The 18,328-nt window shown below is 35.9% G+C and overlaps 1 protein-coding gene across 3 annotated transcripts in view; it reads right to left on the reverse strand.

The window, feature by feature from the left end:
* Positions 1–18,328, reverse strand: part of LOC136039950 (E3 ubiquitin-protein ligase parkin-like) — a 71,718-nt gene that overhangs the window by 51,176 nt on the left and 2,214 nt on the right. For all 3 annotated transcript variants that reach the window (XM_065723970.1, XM_065723961.1, XM_065723980.1), the window contains exon 2: positions 8,143–8,308. In XM_065723970.1, coding sequence (XP_065580042.1) covers positions 8,143–8,308 — 166 coding nt within the window. The remainder of the gene's footprint in view (positions 1–8,142; positions 8,309–18,328) is intronic.

The raw sequence follows: 18,328 nt of genomic DNA on the forward strand, positions 1-18,328 counted from the left end.
CGCCACCCCAACACCTAGTTGGTGGGGCGCTTCGCGCCCCCCAAGCCCCCCCGCACGCGTAAGTCGTTACGCGCCATATTAGTTACGCGCCATATATTTTCTTTTTAGCTTTTTGTAGTTTTTACCTTTTTTAGTTTTTTTCTTCTTTTGTATTAATGCTAAAGCCAAGGTTCAAACCTGGAGCCTCTCGGACCTAGAACCTGAAACATAACGCTTTACCAACTCAGCTACTTCGGCTTGAATACATTCCTTTTGAGCAGCTTCCTCGGGTGTTGCCATTGTAGGTTCTTCAGTCATTTTACAATTAGAAATTTCTCTTTCAACGGTCTTCTTACAATAAAAAATTTTTCTTTGAACGATATTCTTAAATACCTGTGTCCTGGTCGTCATTTATATTCCCTGTGTCCCGGTCGTCATTTGTGTCCCGGTATCCCAGTCTGTAATTTCTCTTTGAGTGTCCCGGTCGTTATTTATATTCCCTCTGTCCCGGTCGTCATTTGTGTCCCGGTCTGTAATTTCTCTTTGAGTGTTTTTTCTTTTTAGTATTTTTTAGTTTTTTACATTTTTCCTTTTTTCAGTTTTCTTTTTCTTCTTTATGTTTCAGCTTCACTATGAAATACATATCGCCGAACCTTTGTTTTTTTTAACTAAAATCTGGTAGGCATTGATGACCTTATCCAAGTCAAAATCCCAAACCCAATCATCATCGCTATCATTTTCAGTTTTGATATGTTTTGACTCTCGCTGTCCAGGTGGATCTTCATCTAACTGCGCGGTTTTGCGTTCTTTAGCCTCAAGCCTGTTTCCTTGCTGTTCTTTTGATTCCTCGGCACGCTTTCTTTTCTGACTTTCTCTATCAGCAGCAAGTTTTTTGGCATAGACTCTTTGAGCATCTTCATCAGCTTTTGCCATTGTAAGTTCATCAGTCATTTAAAACTTAAACATTAATAGATTTCTACGTGAACATATATGTCTTAAATATCTTTAATGACGTCATCGTCATAGCAAAAATGACGACAACTAACTTCATGACGTCAGTCGACACAGAAAGAGTTTTTTTCTTCTTTTGTATTAATGCTAAAGCCAAGGTTCAAACCTGGAGCCTCTCGGACCTAGAACCTGAAATTAACGCTTTACCAACTCAGCTACTTCGGCTTGAATACATTCGTTTTGAGCAGCTTCCTCGGGTGTTGCCATTGTAGGTTCTTCAGTCATTTTACAATTAGAAATTTCTCTTTCAACTGTCTTCTTACAATTAAAAATTTGTCTTTGAACGATATTCTTAAATACCTGTGTCCTGGTCGTCATTTATATTCCCTGTGTCCCGGTCGTCATTTGTGTCCCGGTATCCCAGTCTGTAATTTCTCTTTGAGTGTCCCGGTCGTTATTTATATTCCCTCTGTCCCGGTCGTCATTTGTGTCCCGGTCTGTAATTTCTCTTTGAGTGTTTTTTCTTTTTAGTATTTTTTAGTTTTTTACATTTTTTCTTTTTTCAGTTTTCTTTTTCTTCTTTATTTTTCAGCTTCACTATGAAATACATATCGCCGAACCTTTGTTTTTTAACTAAAATCTGGTAGGCATTGATGACCTTATCCAAGTCAAAATCCCAAACCCAATCATCATCGCTATTATTTTCAGTTTTGATATGTTTTGACTCTCGCTGTCCAGGTGGATCTTCATCTGCTGGCAATTGGAAACGGAAAGCTCCCAGTAGACTCAATTTCAGGACGTATACAACTACCTGCTGAACTCTGTAATTTAGTGACGTCCAAAAATGAATTGATTGAAAAAGTATTTCCGAATATTCTAAACAATTATAAAAATAATAAATGGCTAACTGAAAGAGCGATTCTTGCACCCAAAAATATAGACGTCCACGAAATCAACAATATTGTTTTAACCAAGATTCGAGACCAGGCAGTCCTTTACAAGTCAGTCGACACAGTTTTGGAACCAAATGAGGCGGTTAATTATCCATCTGAATTTTTAAATTCCGTGGATCTTTCAGGGTTTCCACCACACGTGCTACAACTAAAAATAGGCGTACCAATAATACTGTTAAGAAATATCAACCCACCAAAGCTTTGCAATGGCACGTAATTTGCCGTAAAAAAAAACAATGGAAAACATAATAGAGGCCACAATCTTGAAAGGGCCTTTTGAGGGTGAGGCTGTTCTTATTCCTCGCATTCCCATGATTCCAACGGATCTGCCTTTTCAATTTAAAAGATTGCAATTCCCAATTCGATTAGCATTTGCAATCACCATCAACAAAGCTCAAGGTCAATCATTAGAAAAATGTGGTATAAATCTTAATACTGATTGTTTTTCCCATGGACAATTGTACGTTGCATGTTCGAGGGTCGGTAAACCTGACAATCTATTTATATGCAGCGACAATTGGACAGCGAAGAATGTTGTATATTCGCAAGTTTTACGCAGTTAATTTGTATTGTATCTATCTATCTATCTATCTATATAAAAACGAGTTGTGTGTATGCATGTTTGTTTGTTTGTAAAAAGAGCGTTTGCATATGACGTCATTATTAGTACATAAGGCTTTGTATGTGCACAGACAATGGGAAAGCCAAGAATGTTGTATATTCGCAAGTTTTACGTAGCTCAAAACACATATATAAATCTATCTATATTCATAGGTGGTACACAGGGACACATGGCGCGTAACTAATATGGCGCGTAACGACTTACGCGCGCGGGGGGGCTTGGGGGGCGCGAAGCGCCCCCACCAAATAGGTGTTGGGGTGGCGCGAAGGGCCACCCTAACAGCTAGTGATGAAATAATTCAGACGTTATGCGGACAAACACGACGTCACTCGACAGACAGACAACATATCTATCTATATATATAAAAATAAGTTGTCTGTGTGTCTGTGTGTCGAGTGACGTCACTGTCCGCATATGACGTCTGAATTATTTCATCTTATAACAATTCAAAACCGAATGTATTCAAGCCGTTGTAGCTCAGTTGGTAAAGCGCTTAAGTTCCAGGTTCTAGGTCCGAGAGGTTCCAGGTTCGAACCTTGGCTTCAGCAAAAATAAAGGAGAAAAAGAAAACTAAAAAAAATAAAAATAAAAAAAAATAAAAAAGGTAAATGCATTCAAGCCGAAGTAGCTGAGTTGGTAAAGCGTTATGTTCCAGGTTCTAGGTCAGAGAGGTTCCAGGTTCGAACCTTGGCTTTAGCATTAATACAAAAGAAGAAAAAAACTAAAAAAGGTAAAAACTACAAAAAAAAAACAAAAAAAAATAAAAAAAAGGTAAAAAGAAAAAAACTAAAAAAACTAAAAAGAAAAAAACTAAAAAAGGTAAAAAAAGGTAAAAACCAAAAAAAAAACTAAAAAGAAAAAAAGGAAAAAAACAAAAAATTTAATAAAGGAGAAAAAGAAAACTGAAAAAAATAAAAATAAAAAAAAACTAAAAAAGGTAAAAACTACAAAAAAAAACTAAAAAGAAAAAAAGAAAAAAAACTAGAGAAGCTAAAAAAAAAGGTAAAAACCAAAAAAAAAATAAAAAAGAAAAACAGAAACAAAACAAAAAAATTATTTCATCATAAGCCAATTCAAAAACGAATGTATATACAGACCGGGACAATGGGATACAAATGACGACCGGGACACAGGGAATATAAATGACGACCGGGAAAATCTAGCTGTTGGGGAAAACCCCAACAGCTAGTTTTTATATATATTCCCTGTGTCCCGGTCGTCATTTGTGTCCTGGTGTCCCGGTCTGTATATACATTCGTTTTTGAATTGGTATATGATGAAATAAATTTTTAGTTTTTTTCCTTTTTTCTTTTTAGTTTTTTTTTGTTTTTACCTTTTTTAGCTTTTTTAGTTTTTTCTTTTCTTTTTTCTTTTTAGTTTTTTTGTAGTTTTTACCTTTTTTTATTTTTATTTATATTTTTTTAGTTTTCCTTTTCTCCTTTATTTTTCAAGGTTTTTCCGTTTTTTAGTTTTTTTTTCTTTTTAGTTTTTAGTTTTTTTAGTTTTTTTAGTTTTTTACCTTTTTTTATTTTTTTTTTAGTTTTTTTTAGTTTTTTTGCTTTTTAAGTTTTTTTATTAGTTTTTAGTTTTTTGTAGTTTTTACCTTTTTTTAGCCAAGGTTCGAACCTGGAACCTCTTGAACCTAGAACCTGGAACATAACGCCTTACCAACTCAGCTACATCGGCTTGAATACATTCGTTTTTGAATTGGTATATGATGAAATAATTCATACGTCATATGGGGACAAACACGACGTCACTCGACAGACAGACAGACAGACAACTTATTTTTATATATATACATATGCGGGGGGTTCACCCACTTGTCAATAACTCGCTCTTTACACTAAACTTGAATTTTGTCCCGATTCCTCAAGAATGACCCCCTGGATCACAAAGGCCGCAGAAAAAATAGTTGATATTACTAAAAATACTTTAGCGTAAAGAGCGAGGAATTACGAGGAGGTGAACCCCTTATATGCGTAATAATTTCTGTTCGTTTTCAGTTTTAATGCTGCTCCTTACTTTCAATTGAAAAAACTTTTCATATTTATTTTTTCGTTGTTTTTTTAATAATACTAGAAAGTCCTGCGACCCCTTCATTGAAAACCTCTTACCCTATGGCAAATTCCACCATGGAAATATCCTCCAACGTAAACCCGCCCCCCCCCAAAAAAAAACAAACAAAAAAAACCTGAAAACGTCGGTACACTTCCCATTAGCCATTAGTATATGTAAACAACGGTCAAAGTTTGTAACTTGCAGCCCCTCCCACGGGGACTGTGGAGGAGTGAGTCGTCCCCAAAGACATAGTTATTAGGTTTTTCGACTATGATGAATAAAATGGCTATCTCAGAATTTGATCCGGTGACTTTGAGGAAAAAATGAGCGTGGGAGGGGGCATAGGTGCCCTCCAATTTTTTTGGTCACTCAAAAAGGGCACTAAAACTTTTAATTTCCGTTGGAATGAGCCCTCTCGCGACATTCGAGGACCACTGAGTCGATACGATCACCCCTGGGAAAAAAAAAAAAACAAATAAACACGCATCCATGATCTGTCTTCTGGCAAAAAATGTGAAATTCCACATTTTTGTAGATAAGAGCTTGAAACTTCTACAATAGGGTTCTCTGATACGCTGAATATGATGGTGTGATTTTCGTTTAAGATTTTATTACTTTTAAGGGGTGTTTCCTCCTATTTTCTAAAATAAGGTAAATTTTCTCAGGCTCGTAACTTTTGATGGGTAAGACTAAACTTGACGAAGCTTATATATTTAAAATCAGCATTAAAATGCGATTCTTTTGATATTGGTATCAAAATTCCGTTTTTTAGAGTTTCGGTTACTATTGAGCCAGGTCGCTCCTTACTACAGTTCGTTACCACGAACTGTTTGATAGGGAATTGTTTACTTTTGTTAAGAATGACGTATTTTCACATGATATGTTAGAGGTCAGGACCCACCAGTCAAGTGGGGACCTCCCGTACAAAAGTTGTAATGTATGATTGATATATGCTTGATATGACTAGAAAAATACTTTGAAATATTGCAAAAAAAATATTCTACAGTCATTATATGTAGTTATCGGTTGGGTTTCGGGAGTTCGATTATGTTTTTTTTTACGTTAAGTTTCGTTAACTGGCATCACTGTTTTTCATATTTCTGTTTTTTTATTTCGTTTTTCTTCTTTTTTTTTACGAGCCTTATTAAGTTTATTTATGCTTTCTTTACTATCTGTTGTCTACCTAGATAATTTAAATTCGGCTCGGTTATTTATGTTCGAGAGCTAAGAATATAATATCTTGTAGGAATTTGGATAACAGTGTATCACTTGTGGCAGCTTCCAAATACAATCTCAGAAGCACCTAATCATAGACCTAAGCTTCTCATATAGACTATCCCTGGGAAAATATTAGAGCCGACATGTTTCTGTTCAAAGAGGAGAAACATCTAGGAACATCTGATTGTAGCTGACTGTTACATCTTGCATTTTGAAGTTGATAGACTTACTGAAATGTCTTCGAAAGCGGTCATACAAAATATAAAGCCCCATTTCAAACGCTTCAGGATTCTTAGGATGCTAACGACCAACAAAGATCCTTATCTTCCTTCAGCTAATTTTAGCGCATTTGCAAAAGAGTAGGGAATAAGACACATACCTCCAGTCTTTATCAACCACAATCTAACCGCTTTGCAGACAAAACAGAGCAAACAACAAAACGACTTATTGAGAATTCCTATCAGAGCAGCATAGAGCCGTACTTTGTTCTCCTGAAAAATCGAAATAAGCCAATTGATTACCTGACATACCCTGCTAAACTACTCATGAGCAGGAACATTCGAGGTCAGTGCTTCCAACTCATCAAAATTTTAATAAACTATGGCCTGTTCCACCTACACAGTTTAAGGAAGTTATATTACATCATCAGAATCTACAAAAAAAATGACACTGGATTGAAAGATACGCCTAGTTTGTAAAATCAGCAACCTTTCAGGGTCAAAGCTGTTCCTGGAAAAGAATGGAAAGCGAAAAATTTTCATCAATAGTTGATTTCCTCATACTATATTAACTCGAAAAAGAAGCTGGGGATATGTACTAAAATGTAAAAAATATTATTCCATGCTCCGAGTTTGATTTTGCAATTCACGAAAAAACAGGTCTCCCCACTAGTCAAAAGACAGCAAAGTTGATCTTGCAAATATTGCTCCCACCTCAGAGCCAACAAACACAGGAAAAGAACTCCTACCAAGTGTCCAACCAGCTTTTAGGAGTAACTTTACTTTTCTTTATTACCTTGTTCCTTATTTTTATGTCCTTGCTATTATTTATTTCCTTTTTTCTCAATGTCCCCTAAATATTTCATGCAACTTGTGTAATTAAATTACCCTGCCTGTGTATTAAGAGTATGTACATTGACTGCATTTTATGAATTTATTGACCCTGTTTCTTTTAATCTTAAAATTGTCGAACAGGAACGCAAAAACAGCCATCTGACCTAGTGAATAATAAACACCCGTTCAATTTATTGCAAAAAAAACTGAAAAGGATAGGAATAGTTTCATTCCATCCTGTAATTCCAAGATTAGTCTTTAATACCACTCTATTTTGTTTGTATTAAGCTTAGAGGTCCATATGCTCGCTTATTTATGCTACCACGACTACTACTACTAACAACTCACTACAGCATCAAGCCATGTGAGGCCAAAATAGCTGTGCACGCTCCTCCTACATCCCAATCTATTCCAAAATTCACTCCTAACTTCCTCAGGAGAAGTTTCAATTTCCTTTAAATTGTTTCTTAAGAATTTTTCCCACTCCTTTTGGGACCACCTACTTTTTGTTTGGCAAAGACAGATAGCCGAAAAGGAACGTCTTTGAGAATCTGTCATTCTTCATCTACAAAACATGTCCGATCCACCTCAATTTTCTCTCATAGCCGTAGAGAGCAGGGTAGAACCATATTTATTGTACATCTTACTGTTTGAAGTACAGTCAGTCAAACGGGCACCCAAAACAATCAAAAGACAAAACTTCTGAGGAACCTCTGCAAATCGTCCTCCATCTTCGGAAGCACCCACGTTTCAGAAACATACTTCACCACAACATTAACTGTTGATTCGAATATTCTAATCTTAGTTCACACACTTATCTTGCTATTCCTCTATTTTTCTTCAACTGTAAAAAATTTTCTTCAACTTTTTTTCTTTGAGTGAATTTTTAAGTTTAGTAGGTTTCTACATATTTAGGAGCTTTTTATTCTCTTTTTTTTATCGGTTTTATGCAAAAACATTTGTTTGGTTTCCCTTTTGAGCTTGTGTACATCTTTCGTTTTTTATTTCACTATGTCCCCAGTTGATCTATAATAATTTACGAAAACAAAGTTGACATAAAGTTTATCTTATATTAACTCGGAAAGATCTCCCTCCCCTTGTTGACACTTATCATATACCCCTGCGTGATCAAAAGTACTACCTGGCAGATACTGCATAGTGCTTTATGTATTACTTCTCAAGCTTTTTGCTTTGTTTCACATTTGAATTTATTTTTATTGGTGCTTGGGTACAAATTAAACATTCAGCAGCAGAGTAGTTCAAAATGTATACTATTCCCCCTATGCAGGCGCAATTAAAAGCTTACCTTTGTTTTCTTCAATTTCTCCTTTTATAGGTAAATTTTCAATCCTATTTAACAAAGATTGTTCTACCAAGGGGCTTTCATTTTCTGCGCTTGAACCAGAAACAGCAGATGAACTTTGGACAATTTTAATAGCATGCAAGATGCTGTGTTCTCCAATATTTGAGTTCTGAAATTTAAAACACCAAGTTAAAGATCTAATTCAGAATGTGGAAAAACTATAAATCACAGGAATGCAAGAACTAAGAAAATGTGTAGTAAATAGGTGAAACTTACAATACATATAAAGCAAATGAATAAGAGAGTGGAGAAAATAAAAATTCCTTTTGGGCAACACAAATGTAAACATCAAAATGGCAAAAACAGAACATCTTAGGACCGTTATAGGGTTGAAATCTTTTTATTGACAGTGAATAGATATAAAATTATTTAACTGGATATTTCGAACACATATACAGTGTTCATCATCAGTAGTAAAACTAAAAGATATGAATAAAAATAAACAAAATTTATACCTAATAAACTACATTACATATAGTTTATTGCTCTTATTTTTTTTTCAATGCAACAGCGGAGGCAAATCTCTTTGACCTTTTTGGTTCCGGTTCATTAGAATTATCTGACATATTATGTGGACAGAGATCATAGCTCTTAGGTGAGGTGATATTTACTTTATTTGACCTCAGTAAATTATCATAAATTGAGTTCAATCCAAATTCAATAATGAGGGTATTAATCTCAAGAACAGTTGAGGGCATTAAGTTAAAACTTCCAGGTCAACTACTTTTTCTACTTCTGGTACTATTGTTGAACTAAATCAAAAAGGTTGAAGTGCATCTAGGTTGTCAACAGCATAGTTACAATATCTTAGGAACTGAATATGGTACCAAGTTTTATCTTTCAGTGAAAGTTGATGAGGCGTAAAATGAAATCAAAAGATACAATGTGTATCTATATTGTCAAAAGAGTATACATGTAATATCCCGGTAACAACTAGGGGTGTTACGTTGGAACCCCAAAGGATATGCAGATTTTCAACCTATGTATTTGAATAGTTTTCCCCATACCAATCACTCAAAAGAGGCATAGAACGACTACTGCACAAAAGTGTTGCAAAACTTTGGTCAATATATAATTGTAAGCAAAAATCTGTATCCTTAAAGAGATTAAATAAAAAAAAGTATTTTTTTTTATTGTTTTAAAAAGTAGCGTTGGGAGAAAGAGTCAAACCTTATCGTAAAGAGCGGGGCGTTGATGAGGGGAAGCCCCTTTCATATACGGAATAATTTTTGTTTGTTTTAAATTTTAATGTCGCTCCTTACTTTCAGTTAAAAAAAAATTGTTTTTTTTTTATTTAATTTCGGGACGTTTTCGAATTAATGCAGGTTTTGATTTTGGCTCACCGTACATGAATAATCAAAACGAAATTTGCATATTAATTTTACTTTTTTGGGCTAAATGGCTTTCTCAGAGTTTTGATCGAACGATTTTAAGAAAAAAGCGGCGAGGGAGGGGGCCTAGTTGCCCTACTTTTTTTTTTACTTAAAAAGGCGACTAGAACTTTTAATTTTATTTACAAATATTTTATTAGTAAAAAATATACATAACTAACAAATTAACTCGCGTAACGAACTTCTATATTCGCATATTTTTATTATGTATATGAGGGGGTTCGCCCCTCGTCAATACCTCGCTCTTTACACTAAAGTTCGAATTTTGTTCCAATTCTTTAAGAGACAAAGGCTGTTTAATCAAAATAAATAGCTCTTTTGAAATTACTAAAAATACTTCGGCGAAACGAGCGAGGTATTGAGGAGGGGACAAACCCCATCATAAACATAATAGTTTCTGTTCACTTTAAGTTTTAATAGTGCTCCTTACTTTCAGTTGAAAAAACTTGTTTTTTACTTAATTTCTGAAAGTTTTTGAATCAATGCAGGTTTTGGAAAATCCAGCGCCCTTTTCATGAAAATTCCGTTTCTAAATGATAAATTCCTCATGGAAAGATCCTCTAACATAAACTCCTCCCCCCGACCACCCTACCACCAGTGTTTCCAGGGCAGCTTTGATGTCACAAAGATTTCTGCATATAAATTTAACATTGTCAGCAAAGTCAACTTCTGGAAGATCTCTTCCAGCAAAATCAAATCCAAAAGGATGTGCCAGCAGTGTTTTGTTTAGAAAAGGACTTAGTTGAAGAGCTGAAAAGAAAAACAACCTCACGCGAGGCTAACCTCATGATCTTCAAGGGCCAAATTGTTCCAAAAAACGAGGCTACTCATCGCGGTTGGAAAGGCTCACCCGGGCCCCCTCCAAACTAATCCACGATGGAAACCTAGTTACGTCATCGCCTCTTCACGTAAATAGTTATGTTTTTCCATTGCCTCGTTTTGTTCGTCGTTTTGATAAACCGTCAGTTGATATTTCTTGTGAAGCTTCATCCGATTCTTCTCCAAATGTTTCTCATGTCCATCTAAGTGTTTTTTCTGATGATGATAGATCAAATGTTCTATCTAACAATTTGTTCGTTTCATGTCAGAGTTCAGCAGATTCAAGTTTTGCAAGTGCCATATCTGAAGTTACCTCTGAGTCTCAACAGCCAAATTTCCCGAGTCAGAATCCCCCTTCTGGAAATACTTTCCGTGTTCTTTCAAGCAATGTTGACTGTCTGATAAATAAGCTTCTTGAATCCGAAGTGCTTCTTAAGGAAGATGTTATGGGTTTTGTTGAGCTGTTACCGAGACATAGTCTATTTGCGGTAACTGACATGTCACTACAGATCTCGGGACATTAGCTATTTAGTAGCTTGGACCACCCAAATTGCCGAAGAGGAATTGGTGTTTATGTAAGAGACAGTATCCAGGTTAATGTTGTAAATCTTTCTATGCTTGATATATCTCTGATTGAAAGTGTACAGCTTGATATCTCCGATATCTCCATTGCTGATAAAAAAATTGCGTCTTGGGTGCGTCTATCAAGTCCCTTACTAGCTCATCTGAGTTAATAATTATTGGATATTTTAATTTTCCTGCAATTGAGTGGGTTGAAGGAACTGGACATTGTTCATCTAATGGTAAGTCGTCCCCAAAGACATAATTATACGGTGTTTCGACTATGGTGAATAAAATGGCTATCTCAGAATTTTGATCCGGTGACTATGGGGATAAAAAGAGCGTGGGAGGGGGCCTAGGTGCCCTCCAATTTTTTTGGTCAATCAAAAGGGCAATAGAACTTTTAATTCCCGTTAGAATGAGCACTCTTGCGACATTTTAGGACCACTGAGTCGATGCAATCACCCCTGGGAAAAAAATAACAAAAAAAAACAAAAAACAAATAAACACGCATCTGTGATCTGTCTTCTGGCAAAAAAAAATCAAAATTACACATTTTTGTAGACAGGAGCTTCAAACTTCTACAATAAGGTTCTCTGATACGCTGAATCTGACGGTGTGATTATTGTTAAGATTGTATTACTTTTAGGGGGTGTTTCCCCCTATTTTCCAAAATGAGGCAAATTTTCTCAGGCTTGTAACTTTTGATGGGTAAGACTAATCTTGATGAAACTTATATATTGAAAATCAGCATTGAAACGCGATTCTTTTGATTCCATTTTTTAGAATTCTGGTTACTATTGAGCCGGGTTGCCTTACTACAGTTCGTTACCACAAACTGTTTGATAAATTTGGCCATACAAAACTATGCTAACCAGTATTTAAAACTGAATTCTGCCAGTATAATTTGTCTAACATTACAAAAGGACAATCCAAAAATGACACTTGGGTTGAAGAGAGATCTAAGAGAATAACAAGTAGTTACTTCGACAAAACTGTAACTAGAAAAAACAGCACCAGAGTTGCCCCAATTGTTAAGTAACTTCAAAATTTGGGACCTAGATTCTGCTACGCCCTAATAAAAAGGGCGTAGATTTAAAAGTATAGGCACTAGAAGCAGACGAAAACAAATTCAACTTAAAAGTCATAAAGGGAGATCAAATAGGACTCAACATCAGTATCCTGCATCCACAGCATCAGTATCTTGCTGCATCAGCAGATGGATTGCTCCCTAATGGCACACCTATAGACATAAAAACTGTACATAATATACCAGAGTTCAAAACCATTTTTGATGTGGCTCAGTCAAAAAATTTAACCTAAGGATTTTTTCCTGAATTATCCAGTGAGGGTCTTCAGCTAAAAACAAAACAAAAAAAAACAAAAAAAAAACAGGTATTTCGCCCAGACAGAAAAGCCAACTCGAGATACTGCAGAAAATGATATGCCACTTAATAGTTTATAACTCTATTAACGACTGGAAAATAATTACAGTTGACTGATCAAAAGAATACTGAAGAAAACAAGAACCAAGAGCTCATATGGGACTTGTGACAAGGTTGGAAGAGCCAAGAGCTTCTTTGCATCAAGTTTCATTACAATATCTCCACTTTAAGCGTTTTCCAAGATTTCTGGTTTCCCCCTCCAGCTCCCCCCCCCAATATCACTGGATACGGTCAGGATTTAAAATGAGAGCTCTGAGACACGAGGTCCTTCTAAATAATAAATTTCATTAAGATCCAATAACCTGTTTGTAAGTTAAAAATACCTCATTTTTTCTAATTTTTCTGAATTCACTGTCCTTCCACCCCCTCTCCCCCAAGATGGTCAAATCGGGGAAGCAACTATTTATAATTAATTTGTTTGGGTCCCTATTACACCTGCCAACTTTCAGCAATCACTATATTGATCACATATTTAGTTTTGGATCTTCTTCATGTAAAAATTGTGGTGGTCAGGAATTCAAACATGAGATCTCTCGCACCCTTAGCAAGAGTCATACCCCTAAGCCACACGCCATACTTGAGAAGAACAACCATTTGTTTTATCGGCAAATAAAATTCTTCAAATATCTTTTTTGCTCACTCCCCCCCCCCCCCAGATGGTCAAATTGGAGAAGAGACTATTTCTAATTTAATCTGGTCTGGTCCCTGATATGCCTGCCAACTTTCATTGTCCAAGCTTATCTGGAATTGCCCACACTATCAAATCCCCCAACTCCCCCAAAGAGAGCTGATCTGGTCTGGTTATGTCCATAGCGTATCTAGGACATGTGCTTATTTTTATCACCAAGTTTCATCCCAATCTCTACACTCTTAGCGTTTTCCAAGGTTTCTGGTTTCCCCCTCCAATTCCTCCCAATATCACTAAATCCAGTTGGGATTTAAAGTAAGAGCTCTGAGAAATGAGATGCTCAAATGTCATTAAGATCTGAAGAGCTTGTAAGTTAAAAATACATCATTTTTTCTAATTTTTTCCAAACTACCCCCCCCCAACTCCCCCAAAGAGAGCCAATCCAGTCTGGTTATGTCAATCACGTATCTAAAACTTGTGATTATTCTTCCCGCCAAGAATCATCACAATCTCTCCACTCCAAGTTTTTTCCAATATTTCTGATTTCCTCCTCCGACTCCCTCCAATGTCACCAGATCCATTTGGGATTTAAATTAAGAGCTCTGAGATACGAGGTCCTTCCAAATATCAAATTTCATTAAGATCCAATCACCCATTCTTAATTTAAAAATACCTCATTTTTTCTAATTTTCCTGAATTACCAAATTGAGTCCCCCCCCACCAAATCCCCCAAAGAGAGCGGATCCGGTCCGATTATGTCAATCATTTACCAAGGACTTGTGTTTAATCTTCCCACCAAGTTTCATTCCAATCTCTCTTCACTCTAAGCATATTCCAAGATTTCCAGTCCCCCCCAAACTCCCCCCAATTACAATGGATCCGTCCGGGACTTAAAGTAAGAGGTCTGAGTTACGAGATCCTTCTAAATATCAAATTTTATTAAGATCCAATCACTCATTTGTAAGTTAAAAATACCTTATTTTTTTCTGAATTAACCCCTCCCCCAAATCCCCCAAGAGAGTGGATCCACTCTGGTTATGTCAATCATGCATCTAGGACAAATGCTTATTTTCTCACCAAATTTCAGCCCGATCTCTCCACTCTAAGTATTTTCCAAGATTTCAGGTTTCCCTCTCCAACTCCTCCCAATGTCACCAGGTCAGGTCAGAATTTAAAATAGAGCTCTGAGACACAATATTCATCTAAATATAAATTTCATTAACATCTGTTTAATGGTTCGTAAGTTAAAAATACCTCATTTTTCCAAATTAACTGTGCCCCCACTCCCTCCCCCCCCCAGATGGTCAAACTGGGGAAAAGACTATTTCTTATTTAATCTGGTCTGGTCCCTGATACACCTACTAAATATCATTGTCCTAGTTTATCTGGAAGTCCCCAAACTAGCAAAACCAGGATTGACAAGCAGACAGACAGAAATTGCAAGTGCTATCTGTCACTTGGTAAACACCAAGTGCAATAAAATATTTCCAAAGCTTTAAGCCTTCTGGGATGAATCCTTACTTCCTGAAATTTTAGACAAAATGGTTGCAAGGAATATGGAAATCAGAAAAACTGTGTTTCTAAAATGTACAACAACCCACCAACCAAAGGACTCAAGCTTGTCTCAAGAAATAAAAAGAGGAAAAAAAGAAGGTAGAGCCTAGTTGAATTGAACAGCAAGAAAAAATGAAATGGACAGAAGGGATTGGTAGACAACAGTGAATTTACCAGGAATTCTATGAATGAAAAAATGATTTTGAAGGTATAATTTTGTCTGATTTGGAATAGATAAATCTGTGTATTTGATTAAAAATAAAATTTTGGTAAGGAAGATTCTTTTTTCTTCCAAAAATTTCTGTCTCATTCTTCATCAAGGTGCAAAAATAATGAAGTTTCTTATCTGGTCTGAAGTATATTAAATATATTTAATTAAAATAATTTTAGTTTCTTATGCATTTCTTGTATTTTACTTTGGGCTAATAAGTTAAAAATACCTCATTTTCTTCTAATTTTTCTGAATTCACTGTCCTTCCACCCCCTCTCCCCCAAGATGGTCAAATCGGGGAAGCAACTATTTATAATTAATTTGTTTGGGTCCCTATTACACCTGCCAACTTTCAGCAATCACTATATTGATCACATATCTAGTTTTGGATCTTCTTCATGTGAAAATTGTGGTGGTCAGGAATTCAACCATGAGACCTCTCGCACCCTTAGCAAGAGTCATACCCCTAAGCCACACGCCATACTTGAGAAGAACAACCATTTGTTTTATCGGCAAATAAAATTCTTCAAATATCTTTTTTGCTCACTCCCCCCCCCCAGATGGTCAAATTGGAGAAGAGACTATTTCTAATTTAATCTGGTCTGGTCCCTGATATGCCTGCCAACTTTCATTGTCCTAGCTTATCTGGAATTGCCCACACTATCAAATCCCCCAACTCCCCCAAAGAGAGCTGATCTGGTCTGGTTATGTCAATAGCGTATCTAGGACAAGTGCTTATTTTTATCACCAAGTTTCATCCCAATCTCTACACTCTTAGCGTTTTCCAAGATTTCTGGTTTCCCCCTCCAATTCCTCCCAATATCACTAAATCCAGTTGGGATTTAAAGTAAGAGCTCTGAGAAATGAGATGCTCAAATGTCATTAAGATCCAAAGAGCTTGTAAGTTAAAAATACATCATTTTTTCTAATTTTTTCCAAACTACCCCCCCAACTCCCCCAAAGAGAGCCAATCCAGTCTGGTTATGTCAATCACGTATCTAAAACTTGTGATTATTCTTCCCGCCAAGAATCATCACAATCTCTCCACTCCAAGTTTTTTCCAATATTTCTGATTTCCTCCTCCAACTCCCTCCAATGTCACCAGATCCATTTGGGATTTAAATTAAGAGCTCTGAGATACGAGGTCCTTCCAAATATCAAATTTCATTAAGATCTAATCACCCATTCTTAATTTAAAAATACCTCATTTTTTCTAATTTTCCTGAATTACCAAATTGAGTCCCCCCCCCCCACCAAATCCCCCAAAGAGAGCGGATCCGGTCCGATTATGTCAATCATTTACCAAGGACTTGTGTTTAATCTTCCCACCAAGTTTCATTCCAATCTCTCTTCACTCTAAGCATATTCCAAGATTTCCAGTCCCCCCCCCCAACTCCCCCCAATTACAATGGATCCGTCCGGGACTTAAAGTAAGAGGTCTGAGTTACGAGATCCTTCTAAATATCAAATTTTATTAAGATCCAATCACTCATTTCTAAGTTAAAAATACCTTATTTTTTTATTTTTTTCTGAATTAACCCCTCCCCCAAATCCCCCAAGAGAGCGGATCCACTCTGGTTATGTCAATCATGCATCTAGGACAAATGCTTATTTTCTCACCAAATTTCAGCCCGATCTCTCCACTCTAAGTATTTTCCAAGATTTCAGGTTTCCCTCTCCAACTCCTCCCAATGTCACCAGGTCAGGTCGGAATTTAAAATAGAGCTCTGAGACACAATATTCATCTAAATATAAATTTCATTAACATCTGTTTAATGGTTCGTAAGTTAAAAATACCTCATTTTTCCAAATTAACTGTACCCCCACTCCCTCCCCCCCCCCAGATGGTCAAACTGGGGAAAAGACTATTTCTTATTTAATCTGGTCTGGTCCCTGATACACCTACTAAATATCATTGTCCTAGTTTATCTGGAAGTCCCCAAACTAGCAAAACCAGGATTGACAAGCAGACAGACAGAAATTGCAAGTGCTATCTGTCACTTGGTAAACACCAAGTGCAATAAAATATTTCCAAAGCTTTAAGCCTTCTGGGATGAATCCTTGCTTCCTGAAATTTTAGACAAAATGGTTGCAAGGAATATGGAAATCAGAAAAACTGTGTTTCTAAAATGTACAACAACCCACCAACCAAAGGACTCAAGCTTGTCTCAAGAAATAAAAAGAGGAAAAAAAGAAGGTTGAGCCTAGTTGAATTGAACAGCAAGAAAAAATGAAATGGACAGAATGGATTGGTAGACAACAGTGAATTTACCAGGAATTCTATGAATGAAAAAATGATTTTGAAGGTATAATTTTGTCTGATTTGGAATAGATAAATCTGTGTATTTGATTAAAAATAAAATTTTGGTAAGGAAGATTCTTTTTTTGTCCAAAAATTTCTGTCTCATTCTTCATCAAGGTGCAAAAATAATGAAGTTTCTTATCTGGTCTGAAGTATATTAAATATATTTAATTAAAATAATTTTAGTTTCTTATACATTTCTTGTATTTTACTTTGGGCTAATATTTTGATTTTTACAGTTTTTTCTACAATTCTTATGTTTTCTGTACAGTTTGTTCATTTTTGGTATTTAATTAAAGCATCATTAAGTCTCATTCCAAAACCTTGTACATCTCACCCTAACACAAATACTGTTAATGCCCTAATCTTATTATAAGAAAAACAGCTTTCATCTAATTAATTTTTTATATCTTAGATAGTGCAGTTGATTGGCTAAATGAAATTCATGTTAAACTCTTTGTTGAAGTGGCTGAACTTGTACTGTTACTATTCCATGAGGGGTGCCCATTTTTCACCACCTGCTTAACATATTGGAACCCTACGAGTGCTGAATAATTTTGCCACTCTTGGTGCAGTTTTGCCATGCCTTTTTATTTTGGTTTACTGTTAGAAGGGGAACTGTAGCTCAACTCCTATGGGCAGTAATTTTTGTCTGTTTTGGTTTAACTTCAGTGCTCATTTAAATTTTTAATTGTTTAGGATTTAATTATTTGTATATAGCAGTACCCATTACTTTTATGTTTGGTATGATTGTTTATTTTTATTTCTGTCCATTTTCAGTCAATTATTGAAGGACTTTATTTGTGTCCATCTGTTTCAAATGACTCTTTAATTTTTGAATTATTTAACTCAGTAGCTTAATTGTATAATGTACATTCCCAGATTACTATGAAGGACTTGGCACACATCTGCCATACTTGGGACAGATCATTCACTCTAAGCAGGCCTACTGTTCTCACAGTTCTACTATGCTTGGCACACTTCTGCCATGCTTGGTACTAGCCACCTGATGTATATGATTTTTGAGAGTGAAAAGCCTCTCAAACATTCCACCTTTTTCTTTGGGTAGTTTACTTTTTCATGTGCAGGCTGTTTGTTTTTGTTGTTATATTTTAGCAGGGGCAGATTTGATGGATGAGGGTTTTTACATTCCTTCTGTGAAATCCTGAACGTTTTACTGTTCTTGATTTTCTTATATTTCATTACAATTGTTTTTTT

Source organism: Artemia franciscana, chromosome 2 (assembly GCF_032884065.1).
Source record: "Artemia franciscana chromosome 2, ASM3288406v1, whole genome shotgun sequence".
NCBI lineage: Eukaryota > Metazoa > Arthropoda > Branchiopoda > Anostraca > Artemiidae > Artemia > Artemia franciscana.